General features: G+C 42.6%; 1 protein-coding gene across 4 annotated transcripts in view; it reads left to right on the forward strand.

Moving 5' to 3' along the window:
* The window catches only part of OCA2 (OCA2 melanosomal transmembrane protein), a 147,358-nt gene that overhangs the window by 27,755 nt on the left and 99,531 nt on the right, over positions 1 to 20,072 (forward strand). For all 4 annotated transcript variants that reach the window (XM_083437759.1, XM_083437757.1, XM_083437760.1 and 1 more), the window contains 5 exons: positions 5,105 to 5,203; positions 5,329 to 5,520; positions 10,405 to 10,462; positions 12,379 to 12,451; positions 19,759 to 19,916. In XM_083437759.1, the coding sequence (XP_083293885.1) occupies positions 5,105 to 5,203; positions 5,329 to 5,520; positions 10,405 to 10,462; positions 12,379 to 12,451; positions 19,759 to 19,916 (580 nt within the window). The remainder of the gene's footprint in view (positions 1 to 5,104; positions 5,204 to 5,328; positions 5,521 to 10,404; positions 10,463 to 12,378; positions 12,452 to 19,758; positions 19,917 to 20,072) is intronic.

The raw sequence follows: 20,072 nt of genomic DNA on the forward strand, positions 1-20,072 counted from the left end.
TTTTAAGAGGTTGTTGAGTTTCCTTATGCACCTCAGCGCAACGGCTGATATTCAACTGTAAACTTGGCTTGAAAGTGCATGTGTGACCCACCAAGCCATCCACATTGGGCAGCTAAGTGCTTGGTTAGACCCATTTTTGCTGTCACACAGAAGCAGAAAAACCATACATGAAATGGGCTTGTTTGCTTTGGTACAGAAACGGTACAGGTTAGCTGTGCACCTTTCCCCTATCTAATAATAATAATAATAATAATAATAATAATAATAATAATTTATACCACTTCCATCTGGCTGGCTTTCCCCAGCAACTCTGTGTGGCTTCAAGCACTTATAAAAACATAATAAAACATCAAACATTAAAAACTTCCCAATACAGGGCTGCCTTCAGATGTCTTCTAAAAGTTGTGTAGTTATTTATAACCAGGTTGGGATGGCTGGGATAGCAGGCTTGTTGGTTTTTGAATGTCTTATGTAGATTTTTCAATTTCGTTGTTCTGTATGGGACAATGACAATAAAGATTATCGTATCGCATTTATCTCCTTGACATCTGATGGGAGGCTGTTTCACAGGCTGGGAACCACTGCCTGGTTCCCTGTAGCTTCACTTCTCGTAGTGAGGGAACAGCCAGAAGACCTTTGGAGGTTCTATATAGTCATGTAAAAGTCATGTGGATAATGGATATATATCTGTTTGTATAAAACTGGGCTCGGAATGGGTCCCTGTTAAGTTTTTTAAGGGGAAGGTCTGTAGCCTTGTATGCAGAATGTCCCAGAATCTATCCTTCAGCTGGGGCTGGGGAATGTCTCCTGTCAGAATCACTGAAAAACTTCTGCCGGTCAGTGTAGACAACTAGATGGAACTAGTGATCTGACTCAATATGAGGCAATTTCCCGTGCTCACATTAGGAATTGATTTTTGCCTTTGTCTGTTTAGCCCAAGTGGCAAGTGTTACAGCCACAATAAAGAACTCTAGTTTAGCCTTGTGTTTTGCCCTGGAGGAAGTATGGATTGATTTTATGCCACAAGGCAATACTCTCACTTTTAAATGTGACAGCTACAATTATAATTAACGGTTGTTTCTTGTCATATGTTCTCCCACCCCCCACCCCTTATCTGCTACAAAGTTGTAGGGAGAGAATCACCTATCTCTGATGAACTTGTAATCCAAACAGTGTAATATTTACTGAACAACCCTACACATCAGTTACACTGAGGGGATGCACTCACTGGTGCAATGGTCACCAAATTCTGTTGTTATATGCCACTCCCAATCTCTGAGCGGTGCATGATTCCTGAGAGCTCCATAAGTGGTTCACCCAGGGTCTGTGTTTCCTTTTGGCACAGCGGAGACTGTAGTGTCTTTATAATAAATGGTTTATTTACACATATATACAACTTGAGCCTCCGATGGAGGGTTCCCCAGCATCATGCTCCAAGAGGATCTGTGCAGGGACATGACTGTGATTTCATAGAATCATAGAGTTGGAGGAGACTTCCAGGGTCATCTACTACAACTCCCTGCTATGCAGGAATCTCAACTAAAGCACCCAAGACTGATGGCCATCCAACCTCTGCTTTAAAATCTCCAGTGAAGGAGAGTCAACAACCTCTCAAAGGAGTCCATTCCACTGCCAAACAGCTCTTACTGTCGGAAAGTTATTCCTGATTTCACTGCCCCCCACAACATTGTGGATGTCCTCAAAAGCACACATGCAACCCAGAAACATGCTCCTGAGATTGCTGGTTTGAGTTCCTACAGAAGACAAGACCTCCCCTCCCTCCTCTCTGCCCAGAGAACTGGAAAGATGATCACAGCAGCAACTTCCCAAAGAAGCCGAAGCATAAGACAATACATAGTTGTCTTCACACAAAGTTTCAAGTCCTGCCAGAGGCTGGGAACCCTCCCTACTCCCAAGACTGAGAGACAAAGTTCCTGGTCTCCCATTTGGTCTGCGTAGCTTTAACACGACCCCAGATGTAGGATAAGGTTCTCAAGCTGCCTGCAGGATTCATCTAAAATGGAGTGGGAAAGTTTTGAAGATTTCTAGTCCTCTTGAATTTCCTCTCTGCTTTCTAGTTTCATCCAGCTGCCCTTCAAGTCAACAGAACACTGTGCAGATTGTCAGTGAGCTTTATCAAGGCTTGTGTTTCCTAGGCACTTGAATCTTACCCCATCCCCTCAGTCCAAACAACAGCCCTAGCGATTCTGAGTGTAGCGAAAAGGTCTCTGGCTCCATCTCCCAGGGAACAAAGGCTCTGAATATGATTAATGTTCTGTCAGAATCCTTGAACCAGTTTGTTGAATAAGCATTTTAAAAGGTAACGTTATAAAGCCGAGGAGCAGTCTCTGTGCTGAGGTTGTGTTTAGGGTTTTTGTTCACGCTCAGGCAGTTTCTGAGTTCTGACATGTGAAGAATGCTGGATTAATTTATAAGGCCTGCAAATGACCAGCTCATGATCAGATGGTTTTCATATATTTGGAGTTGTAATGCAAGCTCCATTAAGGTCTTTTCAAATGATTCATTTGGAGGAGGAGGGCTTGAAAACACACCTGGCGCAACTGGACGAGCAACAAAACAACCAAGCCATCTGCCTGCCCCCTCTTCCAAGGGGGATAATAGATGGCTTCATGCATCTAATGTTAACACGGAGAATCAAGAAAAACATTATCCCACCCTGCAGAGTCTGGAAAGTCTCTTCTTCACTGCTCTCCAAGACCAAGGGCTGACGGCGATTACTTAATTTCAGCAAGCCAATGCTCAAAATTGCCTTCAAATGGATCAATATTCTGAAACCTAGTTTCGAACACATTTTCTGGTGGTTTTTAAAAAAATATATACATATTATTTAAAAATATATTTTATGGTAAATATATTACAAATTCAGTAAAGCATATAGAATTGAATTCGTATGTTTTGCATGTTTATCCAGCTGAATAGGTCCTCGGCCTATAACTGCAACCCCATAGTCACCTCTGACTGGACTTAGCTGTCCAGGGGTCCTTTACCTTTACCAGCTGAATGAAATGGGTTTTTAGCTTAGTTTTAGAGCAATGGATAGGAAGCACAGGGTGAGATATTATCTCCATTTTTGTCATTCTAAAAATGTATAAATAAAGCACACCTTCAGTAAAAGTTTGGGGGTGTACCAAAAAAGTAAGGGGGCGGTTTATCCCTAGGTAGACATTTATCTTTTGCCTGTATTCATTAACTCTTTATTAATACTAATAATGATAATTATTAGTGTTACTTGTGCAGGTCCTGCAGCAGCAGTGCACAAAGTAGGAGGGGGTCTATTTCTAGGGTTGCCAGGGGGCACAGCATCTTCCTACTGCCCCCCCCCGGTTACCTTTCCTGTCTCCTCTCTTTTCTCTTCCTCAGCTTCCCTTAGCTCCATTTAATTCCTTGTTCCCTCCATCTCACACTTACCCTTCAATTACCCCTCTTTCCTCCCTTCTCCTCCACCTCTTACTTTCGCCACTTCTTTCCAGCCACTGTCCCTCCCCTCTGCATACTTCTATCAAAAGCGGGAAAAGCTGTAACCCTAAATTCTAAAATTTCCCAATAGTGAACGTGTGGAAGGGAAATGAAGAGGCGGGCGAGTCAAATCGGCTAGCCTTTGTAGCACCTTTGACCTAGGCAAGCTGCTTTGCAAAGTGCCAAATCTGGATCCGTACAGGAGTGCCAACCTGGCCCCACAACAGCCTGTGGGTGCCATGCAGCGTGCATGGCCCTGGCACCAAAATTTGTGGGTGCTTGGGCCCCGGGGGAGTTGGCACCTATGCTGTATCTTCTGATCAATTCACACCCCTAGTACACATACCTTGAAATTCCCTGATGCAGTAGGATACAAAGGCAAATGCCGCTCCCTTTTGTGATTCTTTTATGCATTGTCTCTTCTCCTGTCAATGATAATGAGCAGGATTCCAGGTGTGCAGCACAGCAGGTAAGGGAGAAGTCTGGGGACAGAATAAGCTGCTACAGCCTTGTCCTTCACTGTACTGGGAAATTAAAAGCTACCCCCTTGTTCTCCAGTATGTGACTGGACAACTCTAGTGTCGTGTCTGCCCCAATTGCTCCCTCATTTCAACAGAAATGAACAAACAGGTATTTAAAACTATGTCTGGTAATTTTATGAGAATATCTCAGTGGGTGGCTTTTTGTAGCATCTGAACGCCTGCAAGAAAGATTAGTTTCACGTATAACAAGAATTCAGTTAGGTCCAATAATGAGCTGGGCTCTGCATAGTTAATGTGTTTCTGAGCCCAAATATTTTGAACCTTGATCTGCTGAGAAGCTCTTATGACATTGACCTCTGATTTCATCCGAGTCGTCCTCCTTGCATCTGAGGACAATAATTGTCTGGGGATGTGCTCTTTAAGTGCACTTAACATCAGGAGAAGTTCCAAAGTGAACGATGGAGATGATTTTGCTTGTCTGCTGTAACACACACCTTAGGTGAATTCATTAACTTTGTCTAGCATCTAATTGGTCAACGGCCTGGTTTGCACAACTTAGTAAACCAAGCTATGGGACTGAAGGAATGTATGGGCTCACTTCTTTTCCACAGTGCTTTTGGCTGCTACTCTGCAATGAGTTAGGCTAAGATTTGGGTTCGTGTGCTTTTAGGTCTGGCAAAATCTGACAATTCTAGTTCCTCATTTTTTCCAAACATAAGTTCAGCCCTCTACATTTTCACATCAGTTTGCCTTTAAAAAAAAAATGTTCTCTGGAAAATTTACCAGCATTTTGGTGCAAAGCAATTTCTCCATGTGTATTCATTTCTAGGTGCACCTTATTCTATTGTATACATTTTTGTACACATTGCTTGCCTGGAGAACTTGCATTGCAAGATTAAGAGAACTGTGCATTTTGAATGATGGCTGTGTTTCGGTTTCATGCATTGTTTCAGTAAAAATTATAGGTTTACCTTTCACTGCGAACCAAATGTTTTCCCTATTCTTAGGTGTCATCTAAACCAGGACTAGTGGTTAAGTTCTCTGCTCACTAACCACAAGCAATGGTTTAAAAAAACAACTATTTGTACAGCTTTGTGGAGGTGAAATTGAAATTAACTTCTTGTTTTTCGTCGTTGTTTTTTTAGGTATCACTTCTCTTTGCCCAAATTCTTCAGCACAAGATCCAAAGATAATTGCTTTACGGAGAGGACGCCTCTGCTGAAAGTTTCCCCAGAAGAAAATGGGTGGGTAGGAGATCAGCTTTTTGCTGTTGCTCGATGTCTCAGGATTCGCATTCTACCAATGGCATGGAATCCTGGAACAGTAGAGCCTATGGTGTGTGTTGATATTTGTCAATGGTGTTTTTCAGGTTAAGATGCATGGCTGTTCATAACACAGATTTCACCACAGATGATGACTCTTGGGAAAACAGCTCTGCTGAGTTTGAGCAAAGGTCCCATCTGGGAAGTGAAATGCCCAGCTTGTCCAGATCTGCTTCCTCCTCAGAGAAATGTGAAATGTTGGACAACTTCCATGTCAAATTCAATTTAACAAAAATGAGGTATGAGCCAAACCTTTTGTTTTGTTTTGCCAGTATTGAGGGCTAAGGGAAATTGCCAAGAAATGGATTCTCTCCCCCCCCCCCCGTTTCAACAAATGAGTAAAATAACACTCCATATTTTTGTGTCATATCTTGGCATTGATTTCAAGGATATTGCACCAATGAAACTGATGATAAAATCTGTTCAGATTTATAGGTCCATGCAACAGTAGAGGCTAAGCAGGCAATCACTTCTAAGCCGTGATAGTTTATGTGACTAGAAAACCTGGTTCTCTGCAGATTTTCATGTTTGGAACTAGTGCTGTCTGTATTCCATCTTGTGATCTGTCACTTTATGCTTCTGTTTAAAACTCAGCTTCTTAGCTTTCTTGCACAAAAGCATCTGTAACTCATGAAGGGAGGAGATACATGTGTAAGACAATGTGAACAGTCTTTTGAAGTAGGAAGTTTTTGTGCATCTAGTTCAGAGATGGGGAAAGGGGAACCTGTGGTCTTCCAGATGTAATTGGAGCTTCCATCATCCTTGACCATTGGCCATGATGGCTGAGTCTGGTGAGAGATGGGGTTGTATCCAATGTTGGCTTTCTGCTTGCAGAATAGGCTCCTGCTCTCTCAACAGAACTTTGCCCTGCTCTCCTCTTCCATGCTGCCCCCACTAAAAATCTGCTCCAGGTGGTTGGGGGACCCTTTGGAGCAGATTTGGGTAATGGTGGTTGTGCAGGGAGACAAGGGGAGGTGGAATGCTTCTTACTCCCTATTGAATACATACAATCCATGGAGTCCAACAGCCTTTGGAAAGTGCATTCAGTGGTCTGTGTTTGCCTGAGCTTGAGTTTGGACTAAACATTCTGAGTTCTGATTCAATACATGATGCCTAATCACAGAACATTTCAGGATTTGGGCCTCTGCCATTGGCCCTTGAACACTTGAGTCATGATTCACAGCCAATCACGTTGGGAGTGGGAGTGGCCCAGGCTTTCAGGAATGTATATAAGCAGTTGCTTTGCCCCTGTTTCCCAGTTATGTAGTTCAATAAAGGTTCTTGCTGTTATCACCATGTGTTGCCTCGTGGGAACCCACCTACACTTCAGAAAGCCACAGACTTCCCATCCTTGATATAGTGGGATGGTTCCAAGCAATACACCCCCTCATTTTTAATCTGAGCGGCAAGTGCGGACTCTACCACATCTGATGAACTAACCGGAATACAGTCCATACTCCATTCAGATATAATAAATGCAGCAGCTAATATTTAATTTGGTTAATTGCTGACACACACACACACACACACTAGCCCAGTTATCAAGAAGGAAGATTAAAACCCTTAGTATCTGCTAATGATATGTATTGTGCCCAATATTTGTGTGTGTTGGTACCTTTCCTTCTTAACCTTCGCTTTTCTATTTCCATTATGGATATATGAATGCATTGCAAGCAGCAGGCTATTTCCTTGTTCTGTATCATTGCTGTGTAAGCACAGTGAGATGCAATTGCCCTAGTTACATAGAGCAGTTGGCAGCTACGCTGGCATTGTTTCCTTTATGCCGCAGCAGAAAGGTGCTCCTGACAAATTGCTCCTCAAAATATTTTCGATCCCGTATTATTGAATAAACATACTAGAGCTGCCAGTTGCTGAGATGGCCTCAGTCTGCAAAACTCGATTGAGTGCTCTGAGCCATGCATACTGAAGGCTTAAAGAACAAGAATATTAGCTAGAGATCAGAGGCCTTGAAGGGGCAGAACAAGCAGAGTGGATGCCTGAGTCCAAACACCTCAGATGAGCATCCATGTGCTTTTCTGCGGAGAACAGTTCAATGGGAATGGCAAGGGAACGATTCCTACCTGTTACAGCAGGCTCAGGAGAACTAGTAAAAAAAGGTACCCCTGCCCGTACGGGCCAGTCTTGACAGACTCTAGGGTTGTGTGCCCATCTCACTCAAAGAGGCCGGGGGCCAGCGCTGTCCGGAGACACTTCCGGGTCACGTGGCCAGCGTGACATCGCTGCTCTGGCGAGCCAGAGCCGCACACGGAAACGCCGTTTACCTTCCCGCTAGTAAGCGGTCCCTATTTATCTACTTGCCCCCGGGAGTGCTTTCGAACTGCTAGGTTGGCAGGCGCTGGGACCGAACAACGGGAGCGCACCCCGCCGCGGGGATTCGAACCGCCGACCTTTCGATTGGCAAGCCCTAGGCGCTGAGGCTTTTACCCACAGCGCCACCCGCGTCCTCAGGAGAACTACACCCGTACAAATGGGAAAAGAAAAGATGAGGAAACATGTATTGGTTGGTGTGCAAGGATAAGGGTGACTTGGACATCTGTTCTTATCTCTCCTGCAAGTTTAATGTCTTGCTGGCTCAGATTTTGAGGTCTAAAGTAGTACTTTCAGGAGCGGAAAGAAATGTCAGCCCCAAACCTCTTAGAAGTGCTGCTATGGATATTAGAGAAAAATAGATTTGCTATTATGATCCCAGAAGTCTCTCTGCTCATGCTTAATGCATCATTCCATTTTGTTAAAATGAACCTTGGAACAGTCTTTGCTGCTTAAACAACCTGCCTAGTCAACATAGATATTTATTTATCTGCAATTCACTTGTTTTACTCCTATCCCTGGAAGAGTAAGGAAAGAGTTTTAAGGAGCTTAAGTATTGTCAATAATACTGCTTGCTAGCATGATCGCATAACGACAATAATTTTGTATCTTCAAGGCCGTGGTAAGCATAAGAAGCTCATTCCTGACCTAAAGTGAAGCATTTTGTTCTGAACCTTGTTTCTAAATTAATTCTTTAGAAAATACTGGCATGTATGTGATAAATGGAACTTTACATGGTGTGTTATGCATGATGATCCAATACATTTTATTTTTAAAAAAAAGAGATTCTGGCTTATCTATATCATATAATTTCAAGGTTATAAAATTTAGAGTCAGTTCAGACAAAAATTGAGGAAACCATTGACACCTTAGCGCCCCCCCTCCAATCATCTTGGCTTCTGTGGTGGTGTGCCAGTGTGAAGCCAGTGTGGTGTAGTGGTTAAGAGTGGTAGTCTCGTAATCTGGGGAACCGGGTTCGCGTCTCTGCTCCTCCACATGCAGCTGCTGGGTGACCTTGGGCTAGTCACACTTCTCTGAAGTCTCTCAGCCCCACTCACCTCACGGAGTGTTTGTTGTGGGGGAGGAAGGGAAAGGAGAATGTTAGCTGCTTTGAGACTCCTTCAGGTAGTGATAAAGCGGGATATCAAATCCAAACTCTTCTTCTTTTTCTTCCCTTTTCCTTCTTTAGGCAAGACTTATAGGTTAGGGTTTTCCCCAATCCTGCCTAAAGCAATTCCAGCCAATCAGGGATCGCATGATGAATGTGATGGTGTCACAATACTGCACAGATGATCAGATTTGGCTACATGGTAATGCTACCAAAGGCAAAGAAAGTCAGTTTAGAAGTTGAGGGCTCCCCCCACTACATTCTTAAATTCATAAACAAATACGCTGCTCAGCAGAAAACATTATTCAGACTTCTTGCTCAAGAACACAGTTCTTACTTACAGATTACACTGGTACCTTGGGTTACAGACGCTTCAGGTTACAGACTCTGCTAACCCAGAAATAGTACCCCAGGTCAAGAACTTTGCTTCAGGATGAGAACAGAAATCGTGCTGCTGCGGCGGCGCAGCAGCAGTGGGAGGCCCTCATTAGCTAAAGTGGTGATTCAGGTTAAGAACAGTTTCAGGTTAAGAACGGACCTCCAGAACGAATTAAGTTCTTAACCCAAGATACCACTGTACTGTTCTTTTAGCTTATCATTTGTTTTTTTTTCAGGGGCATACATGCAATTTCAATAGAAAAGCTGACTAGTGTATTCCAAAGCAGCACACAAGTTGGTGCTAGAAATATGGACAAGTGTATATTGACTTCATTCTGCAGTGGAATACTTTGAATAAAGCTGGTCAAGTTTGTTTATAACAGATGAGAACTCTGCCTGCTTGCCTCCACTTTCTGCGGTTGGACGTCCTCCTGTGGAGAGTCATGCAAGTTCCCAACTTGCACTTAACTTGGAAATAAAAAAATGTGGATGTGCAACCCCTTATTGCCGCATCTCACTTAAACTGCAGATGCTCCGCTGGCTTTTTAAATTTCCCTAGCTTTTGTCACAGGGTTGCAATGCTATGTCAGATTAGAATTGCTGTGAAGGTCATGGAGACAGCAAACGTGTGCAAGTCAAGGTCTGACCACGGCTAGTTTGCTAAGCTGTTAAAAGCACCGAATCCATAAAAGTCTAAGCACCAAAGGGTGGTGGTTGTTGTTGGGGGGGAAAATGCTCTAAGTGCTACAGTTTGTTAATAAAATTGCATTCCCCTCTCCCAGTGTGAGCTCTGCATGGCATTGTGTCAATTTGCCAAGATGACTTAGTTGTTTAAGGACAAGCGCTTCTGGACTTTTAAAGGATTAATGTAATGGTTCCTAGCTTTTATTGTCATTTTGGGTGCCTCTTTTAGTAACCATAATTTTAATCTTATTTGGAAAAGATTAAGTCAGCCTTGTATTTAATATACTGCATGCAGTTGTAGCTCACATAATGACATTTGTAAAATAAATACTTTAAATGTGGAAACAAACCCCATACAATTATAATAAAAGCAGATGCTTAAATATATGAGAGGGAACCTTGACATAAAGTGAAGGCAAGCAACTCTATAACCAAAAGAACTGTTGCATGTAATTTTAATATATGGCTGCACATTTAAAACACATTGCTTTCCCCAAAGAATCCTTTGTATGACCTAAACTCTGTCTGCTGGCCTTACAAGTTTGTGATTAATAGAATAATACCCGCATCTCGTATTCTGTCTCTGTGAAACTCTTCTCTATTGTTTCTTCTCTTCTTTTTTCAGATGCTGTTTAAGATTCCTAAAAGTTTCTGGGCTTTTCATCTTTGTAGTTGTATGCTCTGTAAGTACTGGGTTTTCAAAGTTTCAGAGTAAATTGGTAGTATTTACCAAAGTTGAATCTGATAATACAATGGGACATACAGCAAAAACATTGCAGTGTGCTCTTGCTATAGTCAGTCAGCAGTGCCCGTCTCTGTGATATTCCATTCAATTCCCCCTTTCCACCCACTCTTCCATTCTTCCCTGCCCTAGTCAGTCAACATTCCATCATTCCATGGAGACTGGGCACGCTCAGTTCTCATTGGTCTGTGCTTGGGTTTCTCCTTAGGGTTCTCCCCCCCCCCCCACATCTGCAAAACCTGGGGTTTCCCCAAGCCTGTAAATGTTCTCTTTTGTGCATGGTTGGGGCTGTTTTGGCTATTCAAAGGCATCTGCACTCATCCTGAACATTGGAAGTAGGACCATGATTTTAAATAGGATATACCATGTCATATGAAACCCAGGAGCATGCCCATCTGTTCTTCACACTCCCAGTTGATGCTGGATAAGTGTTCCTTTACCAGTGCAGTGCCCTTTCCCCTTGGCTTTCAGATCTCTCTGAACCGATGCAAGTTAAGATTAACCACACAGAAGAATTGGATGTCTCAATTCCCCTAAAGGCAGACAACCTAAAATGGAGGTACCAAATGTGATGCCCTCCAGATGTTGTTGAACTCCAATTCCCCTCTCCCCCAGCCAAGATGACCAACAATGAGGGATCATGGGAAATGTAGTCCAACATCATTTGGAGGGCACTGTGTTGGTTAACCCTGGTCTCAAACATCCTTTTAGCTCTTTCCCCCTAATTTATATCTTTCCAAACATCTGGTTTGGACTAGGGGATAGGGATGACAAGCTAAATTAGGCTGAAACATCCAGCAAGGGTAAACCTATGGTGACTTGGGTTGAATATACACACACATATAAAAAAACCTGTTGCGAAAATTGTTTTTTTAAAAAAGTTTTAAAAAATGCATTGAATTTGCCGTAGCTCACTTCGCCATCTAGTGTCACATTTGTATATTGAGCTTTACAACACACTTAAAATGTTTTATTTGCAGCTAGCTGTATAGCTGAATCCCTGGTACAGGACAGTACAACTGATTAATTTAAAATGCATTTCAAAGGCTGAACTGCTAGATTCAACATACTTTATTAGATGTGTAAGTTAAGATAAATTTTCAAGTGACACAAGAGATTAGTTGCAAGTCAGTTCAGATGAGAATTACAAATACAAAAATAAATCTGCATATAAAATGCAATATATAGTTCCCTCTCCTTTTCCTTTAAACATAGCATTAGGAACTTTATATGGATAATATCAAAATGGCTTTTCTAACTTCCTGTACTTTAATGTTACTAAGGGATTATAAAAGAAGGGAGAAAATGAGATCTAGGTAAGGCACCTAGGAGTGTTTTCATGCACGACACTGAAATCCACTTTGCTTTTCCGGATTCTGTCATTTGAACATAAAAACTTTATTGGCTAGAATATATAAAAATGACTCTCCTCTGCTTTTAATCCCTTGTTCGTAAGACTCATGTGTGAACTCAAGAGTGTGTATGCAAGAGGCTCAAAGGTGCTCTTAATGTTATATAGAAAGTTAACTAACAATGATGATAAAAATAAATAATGTGTGCAATCCTTCATTCATATGCCAATTTGGTATGTATGGGTTGCACTTCTGTTCAGAATAGACCCACTGAAATTAACAGACCCAATTTAGTTCTATCTATTTATTTCAATAGGTCTTCTCTGTGTATGAGTAATATTGGATACAATCTTGTAAGTTTGGGATGTAAGGCTAAGCAACAGGATCCCGACTTTAGGAGTTTATAATAAAAGCAACAACTCCTTTTTGCAGGTCTTAACTTTTTTAGAGGCAGATTGTTTAACAGTTCGGCAGTTTCCCACATAACCTTTTAATGTGCCCTCAGATTTTATTTAGCATTCACCCTGAAAATGGAGCACCTTGGCAGATGCTGGCTGTGTCACCTCTGGATGTCTACAGTATCCTTTACCAATTACTTTTGTTGTTGTTTTTAAAACAAAACAGTGGAGCAGCTTAGTAAAGAATCACTGACAGTAGGCTGATTTCAAGATGGTTGATAGGAAATGGCTGACTCGTTGCTTGCTAAATTAAATCCTGACAGTGATTTATTTCTTGTGAGGCCCTGACGCTGCCTCGTGGGACCGCTTCTAAACCAGCAAATTAATTCATTTGCAAATCTGTTTCCCAAGTTTGCTATCCAAGTGATAATGAAGACTGCAAAGGTCTGTTTTTTTCTGTTATATCTCCTTTAGATGCCTCCTGCATCTCTGTGGGAAAGTAAAGTGGGTGAAAACTGAAGTGAAATTCCAGAAGTGTAAATTTTGTGAGGTTGTTTGTAAGTGTGGGTGAGAGCAACAAAACAAATGGGAACAGCATGCAGTTTTTGTCTGTGCTTTATACAACATTGGTTATTTTATCTTGAACAATGCTTTCCACCAGTTTTCATAGAATCATAGAATCATAGAGTTGGAAGAGACCACAAGGGCCATCGAGTCCAACCCCCTGCCAAGCAGGAAACGCCATCAGAGCACTCCTGACATATGGTTGTCAAGCCTCTGCTTAAAGACCTCCAAAGAAGGAGACTCCACCACACTCATTGGCAGCAAATTCCACTGTCGAACAGCTCTTACTGTCAGGAAGTTCTTCCTAATGTTTAGGTGGAATCTTCTTTCTTGTAGTTTGGATCCATTGCTCCATGTCCGCTTCTCTGGAGCAGCAGAAAACAACCTTTCTCCCTCCTCTATGTGACATCCTTTTATATAAGTTTTCTTGGGACAGATGTTAAGCTAACCAGAATCCTATGAAAGATGCTCCTGAATAGGCTTCTCTCACATCAGGCACAAGATCCACATGGCTACAGTCTCTGCATATGGGTTGACTACTGGTAGCAGGGCTGCCACTGCTAAGTCGTGGTGGGTGATGGGGAAAAAGAAGAGAGTTTGTACACATCCCGGAGGCTGAAAAGTTATGGGGAACTGGGACAGCCAAGCCATGAAACACATGTGTTGAATCTGTGTAGTGACTTCTAATGATTTGTTTGGAATACTGGCTTCCCCCCCATGGCTGCTGGATCCTGTGACTTGGATGTGTTGTCAACACGGCACTGTAAAGTTTATCCCTCTTCCTCCTTGCCCCTTCACTCACTAATTAGCAACGGCAACCTGCCAGTCTGATAGGAATCTGAGCAGGCTGTGGTGGGGCTGGTGCAGGACCCAAATCCAGCTTTGACATGTGAGAGGGCAAGTTCATAAGCATACTGAATGTCTTCATTTTGAACAAAAGTGTTTTGTAAAGTTAGGCCCAAAGGGGAGAGGCTTCCTCTCGATACAGTGATCTATACTGAGTTTTGCTGTCTTCCATCCTACCTTGTACTCCCCATGGAGTTTGAGGATCTGACACATCCCCCCCATTGGAGCCAACTCTTAGGGGTTGAGGTCCCTTCACCCCCTCATGAAATATTTGAGGTCCCCCCCGCTAATGGGTTTTGCCATTCAAATGGTGTTCATGTGCCATATTTTTGTGATTGATTATGTGGTGTGGGGCTTACCTGCCCCACCCCCAATATTTTATTCATGTTGGCATCCCAGCATTCCTCCATGCTAAACCAACAGTTTCTTTCATTCATAACTAATCCTCCCCATACATACGTTTAATCTTATTGTTTCTCCCTCTTCTTCTGTTTTGTGAATCAGTATGGTTGGGTAGTTGAATTGAGGAAGCCAATATTCCTGTGCTACATAAAGGAATAAGGGACGCGGGTTAAACCACAGAGCCTAGGACTTGCCAATCAGAAGGCTGGCGGTTCGAATCCCCGCGACGGGGTGAACTCCTGTTGCTTGGTCCCAGCTCCTGCCAACCTAGCAGTTCGAAAGCACGTCAAAGTGCAAGTAGATAAATAGGTACCGCTCCGGCGGGAAGGTGAACGGAGTTTCCGTGCACTGCTCTGGTTCGCCAGAAGCGGCTTAGTCATGCTGGCCACATGACCCGGAAGCTGTATGCCGGCTTCCTCGGCCAATAAAGCGAGATGAGCGCCGCAACCCCAGAGTCGGCCACGACTGGACCTAATGGTCAGGGGTCCCTTTACCTTTACATAAAGGAATGGTGAGAATAATTCAGAGAGGTGGAACCGCCAAAGAGTCTTATGACACCTTAAAGACTAACATGGCTTGTGGGCTTCCCACAGGCATCTGATTGGCCCCTGTGAGAGCAGGATGCTGAGTCAGGTAGGCCCTTGACCTGATCCAGCAGGCTCTTCTTATGTTCTTATATGGATGCTCTGAGACATGTTATTATGGCATAAGCATCCAGGGACTACTGTAATAAAGTTTCTTAATAGTGTCAACAAACCATTTCATTGCTTTAGCTGCAACTCACCAACATAGCTACCGCTCTCGAAATGGTTACATACAGAGAAACGTGTTGGCCGAACATTTATTTTTTTAAAAATGTTTGCTAATCACTGTTCTGTTTTTAACCGAGAGTGATCTTCTGGAACATTTCCCTTCAGCCAGTATCACTGTGGGAGATGGTCCATTTGTGCCGTGATTAATCTGGCACGGCATCAAATCACCTTCTTCCCATCTTCTCCCCCCCTCCCCCTATTATCAATCTTCATTGATTTGCCATCCCTTTAATGCATGCTCGGTCCTCTGTGCTGAGGTGGCTTGGCTGCTGCTCTCCAATGTGAAGCCAGCCAGCCACGCCTCCTCCGACTCTGGCCTACAAATGCTACCTTGAACCGATGGGAATTTTCCATGTCTATTAAGATTTTGCTCTGAATCTATTTTGATCGCAAATGCATTTGAGTTCCACCTTGGCAGTGATTCAAATTAAATAGCTTTAGTGTAATTTTCTGAAATGGCGAGGTTGCTGTTGTTCCTCTTTTCGTCTGTGACTTATTGGCTTAAAAGCTCAAAGACTTTATGATGGGAAGTGTTTGGTTCCAGTGTGCACAATTGCAAGAAAACGCTTTTACTGGACAGAGAGCTTGCGCTGGGAGTGTGATTTGTAAAGTATTTTTGGACAGATCAATCCAAGTATCTATGCTGAACATGAAGCACCAGTAACTGAGAAAGGAAGCATCTCTGAGAATTGGAAGGAGATCCCAATTCTCCCCTTTAGTCAAGAGCAGATTTCCCCTCACATAGGACCACCAGGATATAATCACCTGATAATCCTCAGTGATCTCGGGGCTGGTAGATTTAAAATCACCACCAGTGCCTCAAATGCTGTGGGCAAATGAATTAGAGGAGACTGTAAAATATCTCTGCTTTCTGCCATAATGAAAGCAATTTTTAGTTTTATTGGCTTGTTCGGAATTACTTGGTCTACTTTCCTATCCATTACCGCACTTCCTTTCATGCTGTGTCCCTAATAACTTCTGCTCTAATCTATGCTAAATTATAATATTTTATGCAGGCAAATGGAGGACCGAGGGCTGGAACAAGCCAAATTGCCATATTAGAAATAGACTCTCTGAAAAGAGAAGGTAATAAGGATTCTTGTTTGTTCATAAGGCCTGACTGTATGCACAGACTTACAGGCTTGTTTGCAGAGTTAGGGATTCTGCTTTTTGCAGTCTGTATCTTAAGCAAATAAATGCTAGCCTTCAGGGATGGGGCTGTTTGTTCCACTTCTATATGCACTCAGTGAACCTACCTTGATTGTCTGAAAAGCCCTCCTGTACACAATCACCATACACAGTGATGCATGCATAGGTTGAATAGAGCCCTTCAGCTGAATATGTTAAAGTAAAGGTGTAGGGACATCATGTTGGATCCTGTTCCCTCCCTCCATGTGTGAAGGTCTGAGAGGCGCTTAAATATCTTGGGGTTATAAGGAAGCAGGACAATGGGGAATGCAAAGGTTGTGTCCCATAGAGCCACTCCCGACATAAGGAGGGTGGGTGGGTTGCGGGCTCACGCCCCATTTACATCCTCGCGGGGCTAGCTGCAGCCCCGCGGGACTTGGGGAATCCCGGGATTCATTAGTATTCAACATTCACTGCGCCAGCCAATCGGCTGGTGGCGGGGGCGGGCTTAGTAGGGGGCATTTAAGGTCGGGGCAGCCCGTGCTCGCCCCTTTCTTTTATTTCAGCAGCTACGGTTTCCCACCCACCCACCCTCTAGGTTTGCATTTGGACTTTGCTATGGGCTTCGGCTGGTCGCCGCAAGGGGCCTGGTAGGAGTTTTTCCATTTGGCTAATTGGCTGAATTTTGGAAGCCACTTGGTTTCTTCGCCTACCTCGTAGCAAAACGTCACAACACCTTTGGTTTGGGTGGTTAGGCATTGGCAGGGGTATTATTATGCAAATGAGTTGGGGGGGAGGAACGCCATCACCTCCCCCAAATGTTGAAGGGTAGTTCGTTAAAGGACTCCCGGGGGCATCGCCTCGTCCGAAACCTATGGAGGCTAGGGCCTAAAGCGCTAAAGCGCGCTCCCGAGCGGTAACCCCCCGGGGAGCGCCCAGGGATGTGCATCTCGGGCCCCCCCCCTGTTGGTACTTAACCCTTCCCGGTTTCATACCGGTTAGTCTGATAGAGCCAATGCCTAAAGCCAATACCGCTCTTACCTGTAATCAATAAAGTTGTGGCCATTTTTCACCCATTAACCTAAATTCTGGTGTCCTGTGTCTTTATTTATTCTATCTGTGGGAGGGGGCGGGAATCGCCACGCAATGTCATGAATGCAAAACAAAACATCATTCACCTTTCTCTGTGCAAACACTTCAGGAATAATTGTGCAGAAATACAATATACTGAAAAGAAAAAAATAGAGGTGCGGAAGAATTTGCATATGCATTTACACACAGAGAAATTGATGCTTTTGCATGAGCCACTTGCATGTGGAACCTAGTTAAGCTTGTTTAGGCTTGCCATACGTCAGGAATTTTCCTGACATGTCCTGGTTTCCAGGTGTAAAAATGGCGCCGGGGGAATTTTGCTGAAGTGGCAAAATGCCAGGGAAAACCTGGATTATGGAAAAGCTCAACAACTTTGCAGGTATCAGGAATTTAACTTTTTGAAATATGGCAACCCTAAGCTTGTCTCATTTAACACTTAACCAATGGGCCTACTGGTTAAGCATTTCAAAGTAGGTCTGCAAAGGACAGACCATTTTATATGTGTTACAAGGTAAGAGCTTTCAGCTCACTCTGTATTGACCACTTTGTTCTATATGTGTAAGATATTGTGAAAATGAAGTTTGCTTTTCCTTCTGTAATTTTAAGTTTCCTTTGTTATGGTTTCTGAACGTGCCATTTGTGTAATTACAGGGTATATTTTAGTCATATTGTTAAAAAGGAAGCGGCTGTAATTATGTGCACCTGAAGCTTTTTGCAGATACAAATTATTGGCTGTACTCATAAAACTGGCTACAGGCTGTCATAGTGTCCCAGGCCATTAGGTTAATTAATATAGGCCAGTGAACCATTCTGAAGCACAATTCAAAGTTGAGATAGGATTTGAACCGTGTAGTCTCCAACTCATCTGGCCCTGGAAAATGTAGCAGTTATTCCTACCCCTCTTAAATATTGCAAGATTAAACTTTTATAGTGGACAGTTTTTCAAAATGGGTATAATTATTACTGCCTGGCTGCATTCTTAATCTTTTTTTTATATAGCAATTCAATTTTTCAAAATGAAAATACATGACTACATCTTCATCACACATTTAAAGTGCATAGCTTTATATAAAATGTATGTACATTATATATGCTTTAAATATACAGTCTAATTCTGTGCTACACACTCCTCTGGTGTTACTTTTAAACAGATTTTGCTGAATATAATGGAAAAGAGGTGACATAAAAAAATGATAATAACAAAATGATTTCCCACCATATTATTGTCCAAATAAGGACTCAGTGAAATTCAGACAGGACTGTTTGGAATTTATTGCTTTACCCAGGCTAACATCATGGTGTTTCATAGTGGATATTGTTTTGATCTTTTTTGGCTTGAAGAAGCAAAATAAATAGCTTGAAAACTTTAAAAAGCACCGCTTACCAGCAATATAGCTCAAAAAGGAAGAGACTGTTTTAAATTGCTTTTTGTCTCATTTAGGCAACCTTGGGACATGCATCATCAGACTCTACTCCACACAGCTGGTGGTTTTATTTTTGACATTTATATCCCACTTTTCACTCTCAGGAGCTTAAGGCCATGTTGGCTGGGGGAGCTGGAGTTTGGGATGTTGGAGAATTCTGACAAAAATGGAAATGGGAGTGGAAATTGCCAGTGTTCACCTTCTTGTCTCATGTCTGGGATAGAAATGAATCTGGAAAATATGAGTGGTGTTCACAGACCTTCCAAGTGTCCCTATTTTCCAGGGATGTCCCTGATTTAGAGAAGCTGTCCCAGTTTCTGATCTGATCCCGGAATGTTCCACTTTTCCGTAGGATGTCCCTATTTTCATTGAAGATAAGTTGGAGGGTATGGAGTTATCCAACCCCTAAGCCACCTGAAGGCAATCCTGTATAGGGATTTTTTAAAAATGATTAATGTTTTATTATGTTTTTATACATGTTGGAAGCTGTCCGCAGTGGCTGGGGCAACCCAGTAAGATGTGTGGGGTATAAATAGTAAAATTATCATTATGGAATGGGATGTCCCTATTTTCATTGGAGAAATGTTGAAGGGTATGTGTTCACTGTCATTGCTTATAATCTGCAAATAATACATAATTATATTCCCACCCCCGAATCTGCATTGCTTTTCATTTGCATTGAAATGGATGGGGTGGACCAATGTAATGATTATGCAATTACATAATTTACTGAATCAATTATGGAAATTACATAAGGTATGTAATTTTACCGCAGCAGACGGCAAGACAAATAGCGTAGTTTTTGAAGGAAGATGAATTGCAGCGAAATGGAAGCAGTGCTGCAAGTAACAAACATTGGACGAAACTGAAAATGATCCCTCCAAATGATCTCTAGTTGGATTCCAATAACACGAGAACCAGGCTGCAAACACATGCTTTAAATATTTATATCCATTCATCAAGGACTGGTCAATAAGGTTTGGCATAGCATGTTTTTATATAGGCCTTTTAGGATGTTCTTATTTTGAATCCTTTGAAATGAGAGCTCTTTGGTTTTTCAACCTCTTAGTTACATAGGTATTCAAGCCATGTTGAATTAGATGGCATTACTGTAGAATGCTGCCACTGCTGTTATTTTTAATTGTGGCATCATGGATAATCCCCCAAAGGCTCTTCCCTTCAGAGACAAAATTGCAGTCCTTAACTGTCTTACCAACAGCTATGAACTTCAGCAATATTCGCGATTCTGCCCTTCTAAAGGTAGAACTGGCAGGGCCCTTTGTGGCAGATGTGGCTGGTCGGCAACCAGAGGATTACGTTGTAGTTCAGATTGGACAGGTAGAAGACTCTGGTCCAAGAAGGAGACGTCAGCAGCAGGTAAAGTTCAAATACCCTGGATTGCTTTCATTTTATGGTCATAAGACAAAAGGAAACCTTTCTTATTTCACTATTATGTTTAAACTCCCTTTGCAAGACAGTGCAGGGCAGGTTAAAATCTATATCTATTTCAGAGGAAGGTTTGTGTGTTCTGTA

The sequence above is a fragment of the Podarcis tiliguerta genome (genome assembly GCF_965153285.1).
Source record: "Podarcis tiliguerta genome assembly, chromosome: 4".
Taxonomy (NCBI): domain Eukaryota; kingdom Metazoa; phylum Chordata; class Lepidosauria; order Squamata; family Lacertidae; genus Podarcis; species Podarcis tiliguerta.